At 41.4% G+C, this 18,885-nt stretch overlaps 1 protein-coding gene across 6 annotated transcripts in view; it reads right to left on the bottom strand.

Annotated features, from left to right (window-relative positions):
- The window catches only part of PDE7B (phosphodiesterase 7B), a 276,797-nt gene that overhangs the window by 173,881 nt on the left and 84,031 nt on the right, over window positions 1–18,885 (bottom strand). For 5 of the 6 annotated variants that reach the window (XM_073337392.1, XM_073337395.1, XM_073337390.1 and 2 more), the window contains exon 2: window positions 18,332–18,392. Coding sequence is in view for 4 of the 6 variants with exons in the window: in XM_073337395.1 (XP_073193496.1) it covers window positions 18,332–18,392 (61 nt within the window). In the remaining 2 variants the exon portion in view is untranslated. Of the gene's footprint in view, window positions 1–18,331; window positions 18,414–18,885 lie in introns of those variants that run through there. The other variant, XM_073337391.1, reaches the window with a different exon arrangement.

Below are 18,885 nucleotides of genomic sequence, written 5' to 3'. Positions count from 1 at the left end.
CTACTGGGGCTCTTGCCCTGCTGTCACTGTGGTGCCTGTGAGTTCGCAGAAGCAGATCGCTGCTCTCCAGGCAGAACCCAGCAACTGACGGACCAAGTATGACAACTGCAGACGGGCAAGAATTTCTAGTGGGCTCAAGCTATAGCACTCGGAGCGGCTGCTGGTAACTGCTTGGCTTCTCTTATGACACCAGCTCATGTGATAGGCCCCGGAGTTCCTTTGCTGGAGTAATATGATGACACCTGTAGTAAGTTCTGCAGGTTCATTACCCAGTGCAGACTTCTGTTCATGCTCCAGCCCCAAGAGTACCTCACAGATCAAGGTGGGGCTAGTACAGACTCTGCTTACCAGGGAGGCCCTGGCAAGGGCCTCTCCCTTTTTAGAATAGAATCACCCGGTACTGTCCAACTGGGACTTATTCTCCAAAATGTTTGCCACTATTTTCGATGACCCTCACAAAACCTGCACAGCAGAGAGTGTTTTAGGAAAGCTTCGGCTTCCTATTTTACCCAGTTCAGACATTTGGCCATAGTGGTATGGAATGATGCCATACTTCTCCATCAGTTTTGGCTCAGCCTCTGCAAAGAACTGAAAGATGAGCTAGCATGGGTGGACTCCTGCTCCGTTCTCTTACCAGTTTAGGGCCTTCATGGATCTATGCATCTGGATAGACACCAACTGCATGAATGGCAACTGGAATGTAGGAGGAGCCCAGCTGCCTTCCAAGGCTCAGTCTTCATGCCCAAGTGAGCTTGGCCTCAATCAAGTCCATACCAACTGACACAGAATGGTTCAGGTGAACAAGAGCATAGAAGATGGGAGAACATCCACTTCCACGATAAGGAGCAGGGCATGCAGTATTCAAGTGTCCTGTCAAAACCCCTGCTAACCTGATGACAGGGAAGAAACTAACCCCTCACCCATTTGGTGATCCGAGCATGAGTGCCACTAGGGAGAAGCCCTGAGCTAAACCAGGAATGCCTCATCTAGTTCCACTTCTACCAATTCCCCTGCAACTGCCAAACCTGTAGGTTGAGCAAGGCTTTCCCATACAATAGGCCTTGATTATTCGGGAGTGGGGGACCACTTTATGGATTTTTCTGTGGCCTGGGTCCTCGGTCTTCCAGTACAATCTAAGGTTACCCTGCACTTGGTAGAAACAATAGATGGGTCTTCACTGGCATCAGATCTAGCTACTCAGGAGACAGTACCCCTAGAAGTGGTGATTGGGGAGCACGGGGAAGTCCTACCATTTAACCTTATTTCCTTCCTGCATTCCACCCTAATTTTAGGAGCACCTTGGCTCATCCCTCATGATCCCCATATTCTATGGTCTCAATTTGCCATTGCCTTCCTTTCGAGCTTCTGTAGGGAGAATTGCTTCTCATTCAAGAACTCAGAAACCTAGAAACCAGGCCGGGGGGATCCACTCCAGTAACGCAGACATTCCCCTGCACAGTGGAAATCCTGTCAGACCTAGAGAAATAAATTCCATACAATAGCTGTCTTCCTGTGAAATACCAAGACTACCACAATGTCTTAAAAAAATGGAACACAGACTTGTCATCCCATCCCACCATGTTTATGATTACCCCACTGAACTTCAGCTTGGAGCCAAGGTTCTGTTCAGACATATACATTCTATGTCTGAAACAGAGCTAGCCGTGCTAAAGGAGTACCTCCAGGAAAGCCAATTGAAAGGTTTTAGCTGCCACTCTCTCTCCTGGATGTGCCCGAATACTCTTTGTGAAAAAGAAAGACTGCCCTCTGACACTCTGCATACACTACAGGGCACTGAACAAAATAACTATGCAATCGGGACCTCTTAACATTAATCCCTGAGCTCCTGAACCAAGTACATTTGGCTTGGGTGTCCACCAAACTTGACTTTATGGGAGCATATAATCTAGTTTGAATCAGTGTGAAGGATGAATGGAAGATGGCATTCAGAATGAGGTATGGACACCAAAAATATTTGGTAATGCTCTTTGGTCTCATGAGTGCTCCTGTCACTTTCCAGGACCTGATCATCAACATATTTCAAGATATCCAAGACCAGTCTGTGACAGCACATCTAGATGATATCTTAGTCTATTCCAATAGTCGAGCAAGCTACAACCATCGCGTCCATGAAGTTCTCACAGATTGTGCCAGCCTGGGTTATATGCAAAACTGGAAAAGTACGTATTTTACCAATCATCTGTTGAATTTTTGGGGTTCATCCTCTTATTAGAAGGTTTATTCCAAACTTCTGAAAGGTCATCCCCTATTAATGCCATCCTTTGTAAACCTGCAAGGTTTCATGGGTCACTGGAAGCCTGCTTGGCTTTTGAATGCCTGAAGATAGCTTTTATATCTACCCTGGTGCTGGTCCACTCTGATCCTGACCAAGCCTTTGTTTGTGATGCTGATGTATGCAAAAGATATATAAGGGGGTAGAACAGAATAAAGGGGGTTGCAATCATGAGAAATCCCCTAGCTACCACTTGAGCCGGAACAAGGACATGGCAATGCTACCTTGAGGGGACCAAACATAGATCCAAGTCTGAACCACGTCCCCCACAAGCTGCAGCCTTAACTGAAAACAGCGTAAGAAGTGCTCCTGTCTCCAGCACTCAGATACCCAACTCCCACTGGGGTCCAAACCCCAAATAAATCCATTTTACCCTGTATAAAGCTTATACAGGGTGAACTCATAAATTGTTCGCCCTTTATAACACTGATATAACTCCCTTTATAACTGTTTGCCCCCCCCCAGGTATTAATACATATTCTGGGTTAATTAATAAGTAAAAAGTGATTTTATTAAAACAAAATGACAGAACAAAATGAACAAAATTAATTACCAAGCAAAATAAAATAAAACATGCAAGTCTAAGCCTAATACGGTAAGAAAATGATTACAGATAAAATCTCACCCGCAGAGATGTTTTAATAAGTTTCTTTCACAGACTGGACACCTTCCTAGTCTGGGCACTATGCACATGTCTCCCAACTGTGGAAACTACTGCAAACTTTCTAGTTCCACATCTTCCGCCTTCATGACCTCCCCTACCATTTTAAGACAGACCATGCCTCCCAGTTCTTATCCAGGTTCTATAAGGAGGTGTTTCACCTCCTAGATGTCCAGCCTCATGCATCAACTGCACATCACCCTTAGATGGTGTGATGTTGCACTCTATATGATTTTATGAAAATATGCTAATGAGTATGAATATAATGTAACTGGAATATGCTTCATGCAAAAGGTCTCTTGTAAGGTATCATTACAAAGCTTATAATCTACTGTGTGGTCATCCTATTTGTATAAATGTATCACTCTTGTATCTGAAACTAGAAATATGAAATATAACTCTGAGGTCCTATTCTAGTTATGCAACGTGTGAGCCATTAATGGTGGTTTGGAATCTTGATGGCTCCCATTAACAGGACAATTGTCTGTAGATGGCTCTGTTTTACTTGTAAGTTTTTCCGTGTATGTGTGTGCTGGCAAGTGGGTAATAGAGATCTCTGCATTGCATTGAACATGCAGAGTCTTTGTGTGTGTTCCCCATTACTTGTGCTCTTCCCTTCCTGACATGCCCATTTCTCTCCTGCACTGAGTTCTGACGCAGGAAACAATCTTGCCCTTTATAAACAATACGCTGGTCCAACACTGTATTGGAAGACCCTGAGATTCCAAGCCGCCTACATTCTGAGCATGGCATGGAAACTAAAAGTGACAAACTGGTGGGCATGGGAACTCTAAAGAATGTTCTTTGTCAAGGGGTTTTACAGAGTACACATTCCACCATTGTGCCACTTAGCCCTTCTGTTTTCATTTTATGCCAATCAAAACAGGACCTCTTTTGTCTTTAGTAACATGAGGCTTGTGCCCAAACCTGTAGAGAGAAGATAAACATCTAACAGTTTCTCCAACAGGATGTGTTTAATTGTGTCTAGACAAAGGAAACAAAAAAAAAAAGACAAAATGAACTGAAAATTCTGATACCTCTATTTGCATTTAAACACCCTCCTCTCCCCTAAGAGATTCTATTTACTGTACTGATCTATGCTAATTACTAATTTAAATAAGCATTCATCAAATGTTATATTAGATATTAGTCTGGCAGAATATGTCCAAAGATAACAACTTCTTTATTCTGACTATTTGGACCTGTACATCAGATAAGGCAAAAAATCTCCGGCTTTCCCCTTATGGTGATCTTTTAGAAGACTTTGAATGGGTGAAATGACTGAATGCCAAAATATGCATATATCTATATAAATATACATGCCAACCTTACCAGTTTGGGGGAGACCTATGAAAAAGTGTTTTGTGCTTTTCCCCAAATGTAACAGAAATGATAAAGGCTGAAATATTCACAATTAAAGAGTTACTACTGCACATGTCCCCGGTCTAAATTCCCATACAGATTGAAGCCTATTATCTGCATGTGGTCTGTACTAACAGATAATAGCATCATAGAAATGTAAGGCTGGAAGGGACCTTGAGATGTCATTGAGTCCAGCCCTAGGTGGTAAGGCAGGACAAAAAAAACCTAGAGCATCCCTGGCAGGTGTTTGTCCAACCCGTTCTTAAAACATCCAGTGATGGAGATTTCACAACCTCTCTTGAAAGCCCATTCCAGAATTTAGCTATCCTTATAGTTAGAAAGTATTTCCTAATCTCTAACCTAAATCTCTTTTGGTGCAAATCAAATGTGGTTTGTTGTTTAAATACATAAAATCCCATTGTCACAATCCACTATAAGAGTTATAGGGGAAATCTGTCGTGTTTATATTGCATAGATCCTTAAGTATGAATTGACACTATAAACCTTATTGGTCTATCATATCAATGATCCATGGATTAGAGGTCTCATACAGCATGAGATGACAGAAAAGATAGAACTGTAATGCCCTTTCATGCAAATAATAATAATAATGGATTAAGCACCACTGAGATCACAATACTGTAGTTCCAAGGAAGTTATTTCAATGTAAATGCCATTATCATCCAATGCCAGTTTAAAAAAATATTTAAAATAAAATAGATTAAGCACTAAAATCTGCATTGAAATAATGACGAGGATTTGAATTTATCCCAGATACCAAAACATTCAAAATTTACGATTTCTTAGTATCCTTAACACAAATTATTGTATGAAGGCACTGAATGGGTTAGTGAACAAAGTGAGGTTTTCTTTCCATAAAATATATTCTTATCTCTATGTACCAAGATTTAAATGTGTAAAAAATGAGGATATGCTGTACTCTTATATGGTTAGGCTGACCATATTTCCCAACAGGGAAAACTGGACACTGCCTGGGACTAGCCCAAGGCGCCCCTACCTCCCCACACGGGCTGGACCAAACCCTCCCCCCCGGTGGGGCTGGCCCCAGCCGCTCACCCCCCCACCTACATGGGGCCAGCCCACACTCACCCCCCTGGGCCCATGCGGGGCCAGCCTGAGCTGCTCGGTCCATCCTCACACTGCCGGTGCAGGGATGACCTAGCCCATGCCACTCACCCAAGACCCCCCTCCCTCACATTCCTTTGTGCCCCACTAGGGGTTGCACCCCACTTTTTTTTCAAAACTGGGCATTTGTCCCATTTGCTCTTGCCAGCCAATCATCAGTTGGCAAGAGCAAACAGGACAAATGCCTAGTTTTGCCAAAAAAGGTCAGAACAGCCAGGACAGGGCTTAAAAAACAGACTGTCCCAGTCAAAACGGGACATATGGTCACCCTATATATGGGGCAATTCATCAGGATTAACATTAAATTACAAATATTAATGTTTTATATAACACCTTTCATCCCAAAGGATCCCAAAAAGACACACTGGGCCAAGTTCACTGCAAGTGTAGGCGGATATAGCTCCAGTGCCCAGCATCTCTGCACACAACCCTGGATACCATTTGGAGAAAATGTAGGTACTAGATTATATATTGCTACCCTGAGTGCAAATACTCCAGATGAATTGCAATATCATGAAACTAACAAGGCAGTGCTGCAACAGACACAGACCCTAATGTGTCAGAAGGGGGCAGGTACAGAAAACTAGCCTCCCACTGCCCGTTTGGGTTCCTTGAAAGCAGAGGAAGAAGTCCACAGTTCCAAACCTCAGTGTTATGGAACTGAAAGAGAGTTTCTAGTGTCTCTCTTCCTCCTTTCACATCACCTTTGTCAGGGAGAGACAGTCTATAAAATGCATAATTTACAGTGAAGAGCAAAATCTTAGTACAAGACTTTGAGACCCTTCTTGTCGAATGATGCTGTATTTTGAGATGTCAGGCCCACAGAAAACAGAGAGAAGAAGAGGAGGGTGTGTTGATGGATCACCCTAAAGCTGGCTTTATAACATTTGTGTGTATAGCTCATGCACAGAGTGCAGTATGCCCTTAGACCAACAATACTGCTTCAATAAAGAGATCAATGACTTTATAGCCTATGTATTCTTTGAAATTTACTGAAACATTCACTGTATCATGCACTGTAACAGTGATTCTGTGCTGAAAGAAGTCTTGTGGGAACTCCCTGCAGTGTCAAGAGGATAATTATTATTTAGTATGAAAGTAAACAAGAGTGTTTTGAGCTTTCATATTTATTCCTAGGGATCCTCATTATCTCCAAAACTGTTCACACATTGAATTGCATAATATCAGATAGAATTTTAGAATAACAACGATTATTTTATGTCTGAAAAATGGTCTATATCTGAATTACATTGTTGGGGCTGATTTTGTTTCAAATGTTCAGGTATTTTGGGTAACGGAAGACTTACTGGTATCAGTGAAGAAAGGGCAAGTGCCATGCTATAGCACAGCCTGTATGGTAGGGGTGTTCCTCTGCCATTAGTAATAAGGAAAAGGGGCTCCCAATACACTGATGCGATAGGAGGAATAATAATACTGGAATTTAGAAAACAGCATCTGAGTAGAGGAATGCAAAGGTGCTAATAGCAGCGACAGTGAGACTTTCCAGTCTAAAAGCTCGATCCTGCCGTCATTGAAGAAGGCCACGAGACTTACACAATGGTTTCTGAGGCGCAGGATCAGGCCTTAACGCTTGATACTAATTTCCTAGAGGTGTGTAACAAAAATAACTATTAAACAAAATCCTTAAATTTAATGGTGATCCAATGGTGCTTCCTGACTGGAAGTTATAAGTACATAGGGGATTCAGGATATGATTATTATCAACTGAACAACGTACACCCTCAACTTGTTACAGAAAAATGTGTTCTCCTTCTGGTAACCTTACATTTCACTTGGCTACCATAAGTCCCTCTAGTTTAACTACTGCCCTTAAAACTCCCAAGGCCAGATCCTCAGCTGGTGTATATTGGTTCCACCAAAATCAGTGAAGCTATGAAAGTTTATGCTAGGTGAGGATCTGGCCTGATTCATATGTCCAAAACAAACATGATTGTTTTAATATTTGACCATCCCCTTCCCCATTACCTCATTTAAGCCCAGTCCTCTTAGAATATTCCTTTGTTCTTTAAGGGAAGCATATTTTCTCTTACATGCAAAGTTTATTTAAACTGTCATTCCACCTAACCACAGATATTAAATACGGAGTGAGGAGGGTCAGAAGCAAAGATGGCTATATTTGTTAAGCAACTCTGTACGTGGAGCTCACTATAGCCAGCCAGAGTGCAAGATTTGTATAACCTCCATAGTTAAGAAAAGTCCTGTGTTCTGATTGGCTGATGGCTATTAGCCAATCAGAGTACAGAGAGTTGCATGCTTTACATTGTATTGTATAAAGAACGTACTCAGTTACAAACCATATGTCAAGTATTAGTCAAAGAAATTTGGGGGATGAGATTTCTTGGATGGATCTTTTCAGATCCTTTATAATTTCCCTAAAAGATTTATTTTTTATTTTTGAGCTGTAAGTCTGAACTTTTAAGAACTGTTTTTAACCTATTACAGTTAGATATATAGCAGTGCTTATTCAAGAAAACCTCTTGTCAAATCCAGCAGTCCTTATTCAAGAAAACCTATTGACTCAAAACCTAATTAACTCAAAACAAGAAACAAACTTAAAACTAGCTTTTATAAGCTTTTTAAAAAAATTGAGTTACCTTTATTATTTTATAGTCTATTTTACATTAATCCATTTTATTTTGTGCACACTTCCAGATTCCAGCATTACCTATCCATTGTGTACAGTGACATATTTGGCATAAATAATTTCCTCTCCACTGTTTTTTCTCACACACTGTCAGGGTTCCTTCCCCACTCTGAACTCTAGGGTACAGATGTGGGGACCTGCATGAAACCCCCCCAAGCTTATTTTTACCAGCTTAGGTTAAAACTTCCCCAAGGTACAAACTATTTTACCTTTTGCCCTTGAACTTTATTGCTGCCACCACCAAGCGTCCAACAAATATATAACAGGGAAAGAGCCCGCTTGGAAACGTCTCTCCCCCCAAAATCCTCCCAAACCCTACACCCCCTTTCCTGGGGAAGGCTTGATAAAAATCCTCACCAGTTTGCATCGGTGAACACAGACCCAAACCCTTGGATCTTAAGAACAATGAAAAAGCAATCAGGTTCTTAAAAGAAGAATTTTAATTGAAGAAAAAGTAAAAGAATCACCTCTGTAAAATCAGGATGGTAAATACCTTACAGGGTAATCAGATTCAAAACATAGAGAATCCCTCTAGGCAAACCCTTAAGTTACAAAAAGACAGAAAAACAGGAATATACATTCCATTCAGCACAACTTATTTTATCAGCCATTTAAACAAAACAGAATCCAACGTATAGCGAGCTAGATTACTTACTAAGTTCTAAGACTCCATTCTTTTTCTGTTCCTGGCAAAAAACAACACACAGACAGAGCGAACCTTTGTTTCTCCCCCGCTCCAGCTTTGAAAGTATCTTGTCTCCTCATTGGTCATTTTGGTCAGGTGCCAGCGAGGTTATCCTAGCTTCTTAACCCTTTACAGGTGAAAGGGTTTTTCCTCTGGCCAGGAGGGATTTTAAAGGTGTTTACCCTTCCCTTTATATTTATGACACACACTATTTTGAAATCAATAATAGTATAATTTAATATATACTTGTGAGTAAGCTAATGGCTGTTTGTAAGCCTATGTGAAATGATTTGGGGGTTCTCAGTACATTTTCTGTGGACTGGTATTCACATTACACAGGTCCTGATCCAGTACATATTGAAGCCAGTGGAAAAACTACCACTGACCTGAAAGGGTTTGGGATCAGGCCTAAACCACTGTTGTCAACATTATCAGTTGCTTAAGCAAATAGACCAATGATTCAAAGAGACTGAAAAACAAACTAACCTTTTCACCCCTACATTTGGTCCTTCCAGTTCAGGGTAGAGATACCTGGGAATAGTGTGGGGGAAGTGTGTATTGCTCTTGCCATGCTGTGTCTCCTTGTGTACAGAGGAGATCAGTCTTTGGGGCTGGCAATGTGGCAACTTCCTGAGTGTTACGGGCCTCATCTAAAGCCACTGAAATACTCTCACTGATTTCTATTGGGGGTGAACGACAGGCTTCTCTCTGAGGATTTCAAGCTACATTTAACCCCTTTTCCTCTCCGTTCCAAAATCCTGAAAATCACCACTTCTCTAACCTCCAGCCCCTGAATCCCCCCATCTCTCCCTCCCCCAGTCTAATGATACTTATTTTCTGTCTCCCTGACTTTTCCACTCTTCTCCTTTTTTCCATCCCTGAAGTTCAGCCATCTTTCTTGGGCCTGCAAAATCCCCTTATCTGCCCCTTTTTTTCAGCCCATCATGTGCACTCCTTTTCCTCCCCCTGCTTCTCCCTACAACCTCTCCGCTGTGTAATCTCTGCTCTCTCCTCCTTGAGACCCCCCCCATCTGAAGTTGTCTGATACAGACGTTGTGAATCAGTAGTTTCTTTCCCCTACTGTTCTCTAGATGAATCATAGAATATCAGGGTTGGAAGGGACCTCAGGAGGTCATCTAGTCCAACCCCCTGCTCGAAGCAGGACCAATCCCCAACTAAATCATCCCAGCCAGGGCTTTGTCAAGCCTGACCTTAAAAACTTCTAAGGAAGGAGATTCCACCACCTCCCTAGGTAACTCATTCCAGTGTTTCACCACCCTCCTAGTGAAAAAGTTTTTCCTGATATCCAACCTAAACCGCCCCCACTGCAACTTGAGACCATTACTCCTGGTTCTGTCATCTGCTACCACTGAGAACAGTCTAGATCCATCCTCTTTGGAACCCCCTTTCAGGTAGTTGAAAGCAGCTATCAAATCCCCCCTCGTTCTTCTCTTCCGCAGACTAAACAATCCCAGTTCCCTCAGCCTCTCCTCGTAAGTCATGTGTTCCAGTCCCCTAATCATTTTTGTTGCCCTCCGTTGGACTCTTTCCAATTTTTCCACATCCTTCTTGTAGTGTGGGGCCCAAAACTGGACATAGTACTCCAGATGAGGCCTCACCAATGTCAAATAGAGGGGAACGGTCACATCCCTCGATCTGCTGGCAATGCCCCTACTTATACACCCCAAAATGCCATTGGCCTTCTTGGCAACAAGGGCACACTGTTGACTCATATCCAGCTTCTCGTCCACTGTAACCCCTAGGTCCTTTTCCGCAGAACTGCTGCCAAGCCATTTGGTCCCTAGTCTGTAGCGGTGCATGGGATTCTTCCGTCCTAAGTGCAGGACTCTGCACTTGTCCTTGTTGAACCTCATCAGATTTCTTTTGGCCCAATCCTCTAATTTGTCTAGGTCCCTCTGTATCCTATCCCTACCCTCCAGCATATCTACCTCTCCTCCCAGTTTAGTGTCATCTGCAAACTTGCTGAGGGTGCAATCCACACCATCCTCCAGATCATTTATGAAGATATTGAACAAAACCGGCCTGAGGACTGACCCTTGGGACACTCCACTTGATACCGGCTGCCAACTAGACATGGAGCCATTGATCTATACCCATTGAGCCCGACAATCTAGCCAGCTTTCTATCCACCTTATAGTCCATTCATCCAGCCCATACTTCTTTAACTTGCTGGCAAGAATACTGTGGGAGACCATGTCAAAAGCTTTGCTCAAGTCAAGGAACAACACATCCACTGCTTTCCCCTCATCCACAGAGCCAGTTATCTCGTCATAGAAGGCAATTAGATTAGTCAGGCATGACTTGCCCTTGGTGAATCCATGCTGACTGTTCCTGATCACTTTCCTCTCCTCTAAATGCTTCAGAATTGATTCCTTGTGGACCTGCTCCATGATTTTTCCAAGGACTGAGGTGAAGCTGACTGGCCTGTAGTTCCCAGGATCCTCCTTCTTCCCTTTTTTATGATGTTGCATTCTCACAGAGCAGGGAGTCTGTGAGAACTGCAAGGTTGTGCTGGGAAGTGGCCTGGACAGCAGCTGTGAGATGACCTCTATCAAAGGAAGGATGGGCCAATGATTAGGGCACTAGCCTGAGACTCCAGAAGACAATTCAATCCCCTGCTCTGCCACAAATGTCTTGTATGACTTGTATGACTTGTCTTGTATGGGCAAGTCACTCAGGGCCAGATTTTTAAAGATATTTTGGCATCTAATGCCCACTGGAGTTTAAATACCTTTAAAAGTCTGACCCGGTAGGATTCACAGGTGGGATTTACACTGAGCATTGCAGCGCCTAATTTTTAAGTGCCCTGCCACCAAGTGGCATTCACAACCCTGAGTTAGGTGCCTAGGCTCCCTATACAATGCACTGGCAGAATCTGGCACCTAAAAAGGGATTCATTGCAGCCAGTACACTGAGCAGGTAGTTGCCTAAGCTCGCTCGTAGGAAATGCTGAGGAGAGGGGTGAAGTCAAAGCCCTGCCCCTCAAAGGGAGTTAAGTACCTAGCTCTGCTTGGGATTCACAGCTGTTAAGTCTCACCTGGAGTTAGGAACCTAAGCCAGGTCAGTCCTTTTTCAAGAGAAACCAAGAAAAAGGAGGCCCTCTTATGCTCTATAGCCCAGTGGTCAGAGCACTCATGCAGGATGTGAGAGACCCAATTTCAAACCTTTATGCTGCCTGATCTGGAGAAAGGATTTAAACCCATGTCTCCAGGGGTGAGTATCTTAACCACTGGGCTTGGGGGTGTTCTAGGGTGAGGCTTTTTACTGGTCAATGGAGCAAGGTCTTAAACTTGGGTCTCTCACCCAAGGGTGAGTGCCCTTACTGCTGGGCTATAGAATAAATCTTTCTCTAACCCAATGACCATGTAAGTATTTTATACAATGTGGAACGCTTCAAAAGGAGAGATAGCCACCCCAGGATACCCTGTAGCCCACGTGGAAGGTGAGAGACCAGGGTTCAAACGCCTGCTCTACATGAGGCATAGTGGGGATTTGAACTTAGGTCTTAAACATCCTGGGTGAGTGTGCTAACCACTAGCTAAAGCAGGGGGAAAGTAGGTACGACCCCAACCTCCTCATCCATAGAATCATAGACTTTAAGGTCAGAAGGGACCATTATGATCGTCTAGTCTGACCTCCTGCACAATGCAGGCCACAGAATCTCACTCACCCACTCCTGTAACAAACTTCTAACCTACGTCTGAGCTACTGAAGTCCTCAAATCGTGGTTTAAAGACTTCGAGGTGCAGAGAATCCAGATGTGGTTTGCCCAGGCACTGATGCAGTAGATGTGCTCTAAAGTGGGATTTGGGCACAACTACTGGTTCAGGCCTCACAGTTAAGATAGGCAGGGGAACGTCTATTTTGTGAATCCTGCTGGGGCTTAAGTGTGAGTAAGGCATCAAGCTGCTCAGTGGTGTCAGGATTGGGGTGGCTGTGCACATGCCCACTGGCAGAAATTTTGGAGCCTAGGGGACTTTAAGAGTGGAAACTTAGATGCCTACAGGGTTAGATGGCAGCTGACAGGGTGGTTTGAGTTCTCCTTGTGAATTCCACCTGCTGTGCCTCAGTTCCCTATCTGTAAGATGGGGACAACAGCACTTCCCTACTTCACAGGGGTGTTGTGAGGATAAGTGCTTAAAAATTACGGGGCCCAGTTACTACAGTAATGGGGGCCATATAAGTACCTTAGACATAGAGAAATGTTGACAAGATATACCGGCAAGAGTCCTCAGAGCTTACAGGCAACTAAACAGGATTTATGACACAATGTGGAAAATCTGTACTGTTCTGGCAAAATTGGAACTGTTATCAAGTGAACAAGAGAGCTCCACCACGAAAAATGTGGTATATGGTGATTTGGAGATCCATGCAGACTTAATTGTCAAAATACTGCAAGACTGTATATTAAGTGCAGGGGTTTAGGACTATTGGCCTCTCATACCCTTTACACAGATAGAAAGATACTGTGCTCCATTCACACCAGCGACTGCCATCAAGGGGAATTGCACATACATACTTATGGCTTTTAGTTCAAATATGAATACTGATGGGGGAAATTTAACCCTCACTATAGAGAGTGTGCTGCTATTTTCAATTATGGTATCAGTGGCTAATTCCTTTTGCACATGTCTGACACTAAAAGGACTGAAATACCTAAGCAGATTTTGAAAAAGGTCAGAAAGGAAAGCACTATGCAGAAGTCTGCATCTTTTAAAACAGCAAAACTTGCCTTTTGAAGATTTTTTTTGTATTTTATCTTTAGTTGGGCCTTTGCTATGAATTGGCTTTAACTTTCTTATTGTTGTAAGGAGGACTGGGAAAAGGCGTGCATGTCCTGGAAAGGGCATAAATAAAGTTTGTGAATCACTCAGATACTACGGTAATAAGGGTCATATAAATACCAAAGATAGGTAGATATGACATTTTCAAGAACAATATCTATTTTTCCACTTTAATTCAATTGAATTTTCTTTTAACACACCTGTTCAAAAAGAAATACTCTTGGGCCTGCTGGGTTGTGTTGCGTATGCAGATATGTAACTCTGAGAGGTTGCTGGAACACAGTGTATCTGCAGGGGTATGGAAATTCTACTCTAGTCTATTATCTGTTTTTCAAGTGCTGACACTGACATTTTTGCTAAAAGGTGATAATATACCAGCAAGATATTGTTTGTTTATCAGTATGTTTTGCTTTGTTTTTTTAAGTGACTCCTCAGTGTACAAATAAATTTCAACCTGCTTGTTTCACACTGAAATATTTCTTCAGCTTTAGAAGGAGGGAGCAATTTGCTCCTGTTCCTGTTATCCAGGAAATAGCCAGGGACTTCCACCATAATGTATACAGGGCTAAATTATTCCATCCACTATATATCTATTTAACCCTGTTGATATTAGTGGGTTAACAGGGGCATAACTGAGGGCACATTTTTCTAATGTAAGTTGCTTGTGTTGACAGTTGCTGCTGCCAGGACCTGTGTCCTATTACTGAAGCACTGGGAAGACTTTATTAGGAGATTCTGCCTTCTGCTTGTTTACTGTCTGTCACTTACAGGTTGGGGAAGGTCAGCTAGAGATTTTTCCAGAAGAGATGTGAATTCCTCTTGCTAAAATAGTGTGGTGCTGGAGTTAAAGTTAATAAGAGTCAAACACAAGCCTAATGGCTAGTACATGAAAAGTGCTTATGTGGTTTCCCCCCACTGTTATAAATTCAGCCCAAGCTGGAATAATGAGTTTTTCCTCATTTTCTATAGACTTGGTCCTTGCAGACATAACCTGAGGAATACTTACTTGTAATAACAGCAGTTTCCTCACAAAAAGCCACTTAGAATTCATCCAAGAAAAGAACTAGGGTGACCAGATGTCCTGATTTTATAGGGACAGTCCTGATTTTTGGGTCTTTTTCTTATATAGGCTCCTATTACCCCCCACCCCCTTCACGATTTTTCACATTTGCTGTCTGGTCACTCTAAAAAGAGCAGCGCAAAAAGAAAGAAAACTTGCCCTAGCAAACTACTAAACATAAAATCGTTGCTTTAGGGCCACACACTCCCTCCCTTCATTCCACCAGAGAGGGGTGCCTGGCTCCTCAAAAGAAGGGTGTTGTTTCAGAGGTATGCGTCTCCTATTTATTACCTGTGGATATCCGTGTTAAAAAAAATCAGTATTTGGCCCTATATGAAATGAGTTTCATGGATTCAGCTATGTCCTTAGTGGCTCTTTGCCCACAGCAGAAAAGCCACCACACGTTTGAACACAGTTGGCAGTTTCAGCCCATTATTGAAATAGAAAGTGTTTCGCAAGCCAAGACTGGGGTATTGGCAGAGCTGCATATGATAGGCTTTTACTTACATAAGCATCACACACTCACACATAGATTTTTTCCCCTTTAAAATTTATGAATTATTGAGATGTTTGACTCCTTTGTGTCCCTGTAAATAATTTTTCCACCCCTAAAGGAAAAACAGACATTAAAAATAGCTAAGCAAATATGTCCACTTTGCTTTGAAGTGGAGTGGAAAGTAGAAAGATGTAGCTAATCTAATACTTCTACACTGGTCAAAGGTTGCAGGGTTGCAGAGCATCCTGAAGGCCTTATTGGTATTTTTCTTTAAAGCCGTAGGGACCTGATCCTGTATTCCTTGTGTACCCAAAATTCTCACTGAATTCAATGGGAATGCATAAGGAATGTGGGATAAGGCCTTGAATAGCAAACCATATAGTCCATTTAGACTCTGATCTTGCAAAGGCTTACACATGAGCTTAACTTTATGCCCCATGAGCAGTCCAACTATGTCCAGTGGGCATAAGTCTTTGCAATATTTGGCCTTATTGTGTTTAAAAACAACAAACAAACAAACCCCTCCATGGCTACCTAGGACTTCATGGTTGCCACGGTGCTGCACACCATGATTACCCAGGACTTCACAGAGTTAGGTAATCAGGTAGGACCCGTATCCATCAACTCCAAAAGCACAGAACTCTACCTTGTTAGTAATATTTGGCCTATGACACAGATAAGCAGTATTGATTGCATCTACCAGACAACACTAGTGTGAACTTGCTCTCTTTCTTTCTCTCTTGTGCACATGCGCACACAATACTTTCTCTTTATCCAGTTCTTAGGAGTATGTTCAGAACTAATTTAAAAAATATATCCCACACTTTCCCCCCATTTTTATACAATAACTGAATGGAGATGGCATTTTTACTGGTACTGTACTTTGTACCAGGAGACACAGTCTGATGGTGTCAATTAGGTCACAGGGAAGGTAGCTGCCCTTCAGTTGTATGGGAAAGCAGGAGACTTCCAAAATATTTCTATATTTTTAAAAAGATATCACAAATATGTTCATGAAAACACTTGTGTAACAAATAGACTTAACTCCAAACTCTTCCAGTTTCCTCTTCCTAAATGCTTTCAAACTGTAGCTGCATTCCTTGTGGACTAACCTACTGTATATTATCCTACTACCAAAAATGGAAGTGTATTATTCATTCTTCTTTTTTAAAATGTAAGGCTCTAAAAAATCCCTGATCATGATTTATGCTTCCATATGAGTAACTAGAGGTAATGATTAGAATAGCTTTCATGCTGTATTGAAGTTTTCCTTTAAAAACTGCTTTGTGTGCATGCTCTTCGTTTGTTCCCCATATTGTTAAAGGGAGAGGAGGGTAAGGCTCACTTTATTTCAGCCCTGGCACGATAGTCATAAGAACTTAGAGCTCAATCCTGCAGTCCTTACTCAAGGAAATGACCCATTTATTTCATATTTTCTCTGAGCAAAGGCTGTTTTTAGGTCTTTTTTCCTCTTATATAAATATTTTATGATTTTTCTTTGTACCCTGTAATAATAATAAGGCTGTTAATTTATTTTTCAGAAATAGCATTGCAAATCAAACAAGCTAATATAACAAACAACTACAGAACACATTGATACATAGCAGTATATTTCTGTTTTGTTTCCAGAGAATATACAATTTTGCAATTTAAACATTTTACAAATAATGGGAAAGATCCTCATAATTTCAATGGATCAAGTCATGCTGATTGACATCAGCTAAACATCTGGTTCCATATTTAGGGACTTATGTATGCATGATATAATTTTTAAATGTACTACTGCATTTTATAAAAAGTTTTCTAAACATATAGAAGTGCCACTTTATACTGCAGGTACCAGGCTTGCAAAAATTCACATTTTAAATCAATGCTGTTAAAAAGCAAATTTGATTTTAGGTTCAGACCTTGTACAACAGGTTTCATTTTTTCAGGAGGAATTCTGAATCTGTGTATATCACAGTTCATAACTGAAATGCAGTTATGTTCTAGTCAAATAGGCATTATTTTGAGAAAGTTTTATGCTCTGTGTTATGCAGGAGAGCAGACTAGATGATCACAGTGGTCCCTTCTGGCCTTATAATTCATGAATCTATGAATCTACACAGCCATAATTTCAGTTGTGTTGATAGGCACCTCTAGAATTATACTCTTTTTTAGTAAGTAAAAAGCTCACAATTGAGAATATACAGGCTACATGTAAAGGAAATTATTTCCTCCTGTCTATATTGTGGAACATTTGCTGCAATACTGGAATGGCTGTGATAGTAGTGAAAGTTCTGGGAAGGTTTAGAATCAACTAAACCTACTTTAGATTTTTTTAAAAGGAAAAACTAAGGGAAACTCTTGGAATAACATTTTCCTCCCCTCCAACGAACTCTTCAAGTTTTCTTGGAATATGAACACATCATAATTATGGGACAGATTTTAGTACTCTTACAATGCCTAAGTCAATGGGACTACTAGAGGAGAAAGGTTTTCTACTTATCATAAGGGTATCAGAATCTGACCCTATAATATTAATAATGTTTGAATGCCAATGCCATGCATCAAAATTGTAACATGAACTGTGTATTCTATACAGTTCTGGCAGATTTGGAAATCCTGAGCATGCTTATATAAGCAAGGGCTTTTCAATCAATATTAAAATGAGCTTAATTATCTCTCTTCTGATATGTGGTTTATTAAATTGAAGATCCAGTTTCTGCTCTCAGTTAAACCAGTATAAATCCAGAATAATTCCATTGACTTCAAAGGAGTTACTCTGGATTTATGGCAGTATAACAAAGCACAATTTAACCCAAAGTGTGTTGAGATTTTTCACACAAGTACTCTTGCCTGCTTAGTTACAAAACAGTCAAAAATGTCCCTCCAGTAAAACAGGAATTTGAAAGGATCTGCAAATAATTATCAGAACCAGTTGTCAGAAATCACTTAGTCAACAATACAATATAAATGAAACAGAAGAATCATTTTAATTAGGTCGTTTACACATGTATTTGGTATATAAGAACATCTCGTTGTAATTCATACTAGTTTCACCCCAGCTAATTATACTTTATAGGCTGAATTCAGCCTAATTTAGAAGAGAAGCACCAGATGAAACAGCATATACTTCCGTACACCAAAGCTCATATCAGAAGAGGAAAGACTCTTACCTAGCATGCAAACACATTTGGCATTCTGATCAGGACTATCAAATGAGATTTCTCCACACCTCTGAAAGAGAAAGAGGGACATATTTAATGTGAGACCCTGTGACAGCGTTCCTAAAATTTGTATATCTGTGTTCTCTGTTGCCTTTATTTCCCTCAGCACTGGTAAGATACAGAGATGCATAATCCAAGGGCAGATGGCATGGTCAGAAGACTTTCTGGTAGCCCAAATTTTAGGATGAGAAAACAACAATTTGCTTATATTGAGTAAGGATGGGTAATTCATACACCTCATTCTTTTGCTGTGAGCACAGTATTAACTGCATATTTGCAGGGAAGACCAAGAGTGGAACTGGGTAGAAAATACCTTAGTTAGTTCAAGGTATTTTAATTTCAAGTCATGGTATGAAATGTAGATGGGAAACGTGGTGAACTGGCACTCATGGAGCTCTTAACTGGAGTCTCATCCTAAAAGGCACTAAGCATAAGATTTTGCAGGTCCACTCCCACCCACCAACACTGTCACAAAGCCAGAAGGATATGGGTATGGGATGGTG

The sequence above is a fragment of the Lepidochelys kempii genome, chromosome 3, assembly GCF_965140265.1.
Source record: "Lepidochelys kempii isolate rLepKem1 chromosome 3, rLepKem1.hap2, whole genome shotgun sequence".
NCBI classification, from domain to species: Eukaryota; Metazoa; Chordata; order Testudines; family Cheloniidae; genus Lepidochelys; species Lepidochelys kempii.
Note: the sequence above shows the minus strand (reverse complement) of the source record. Positions and strands in the feature narration are given on the sequence as shown.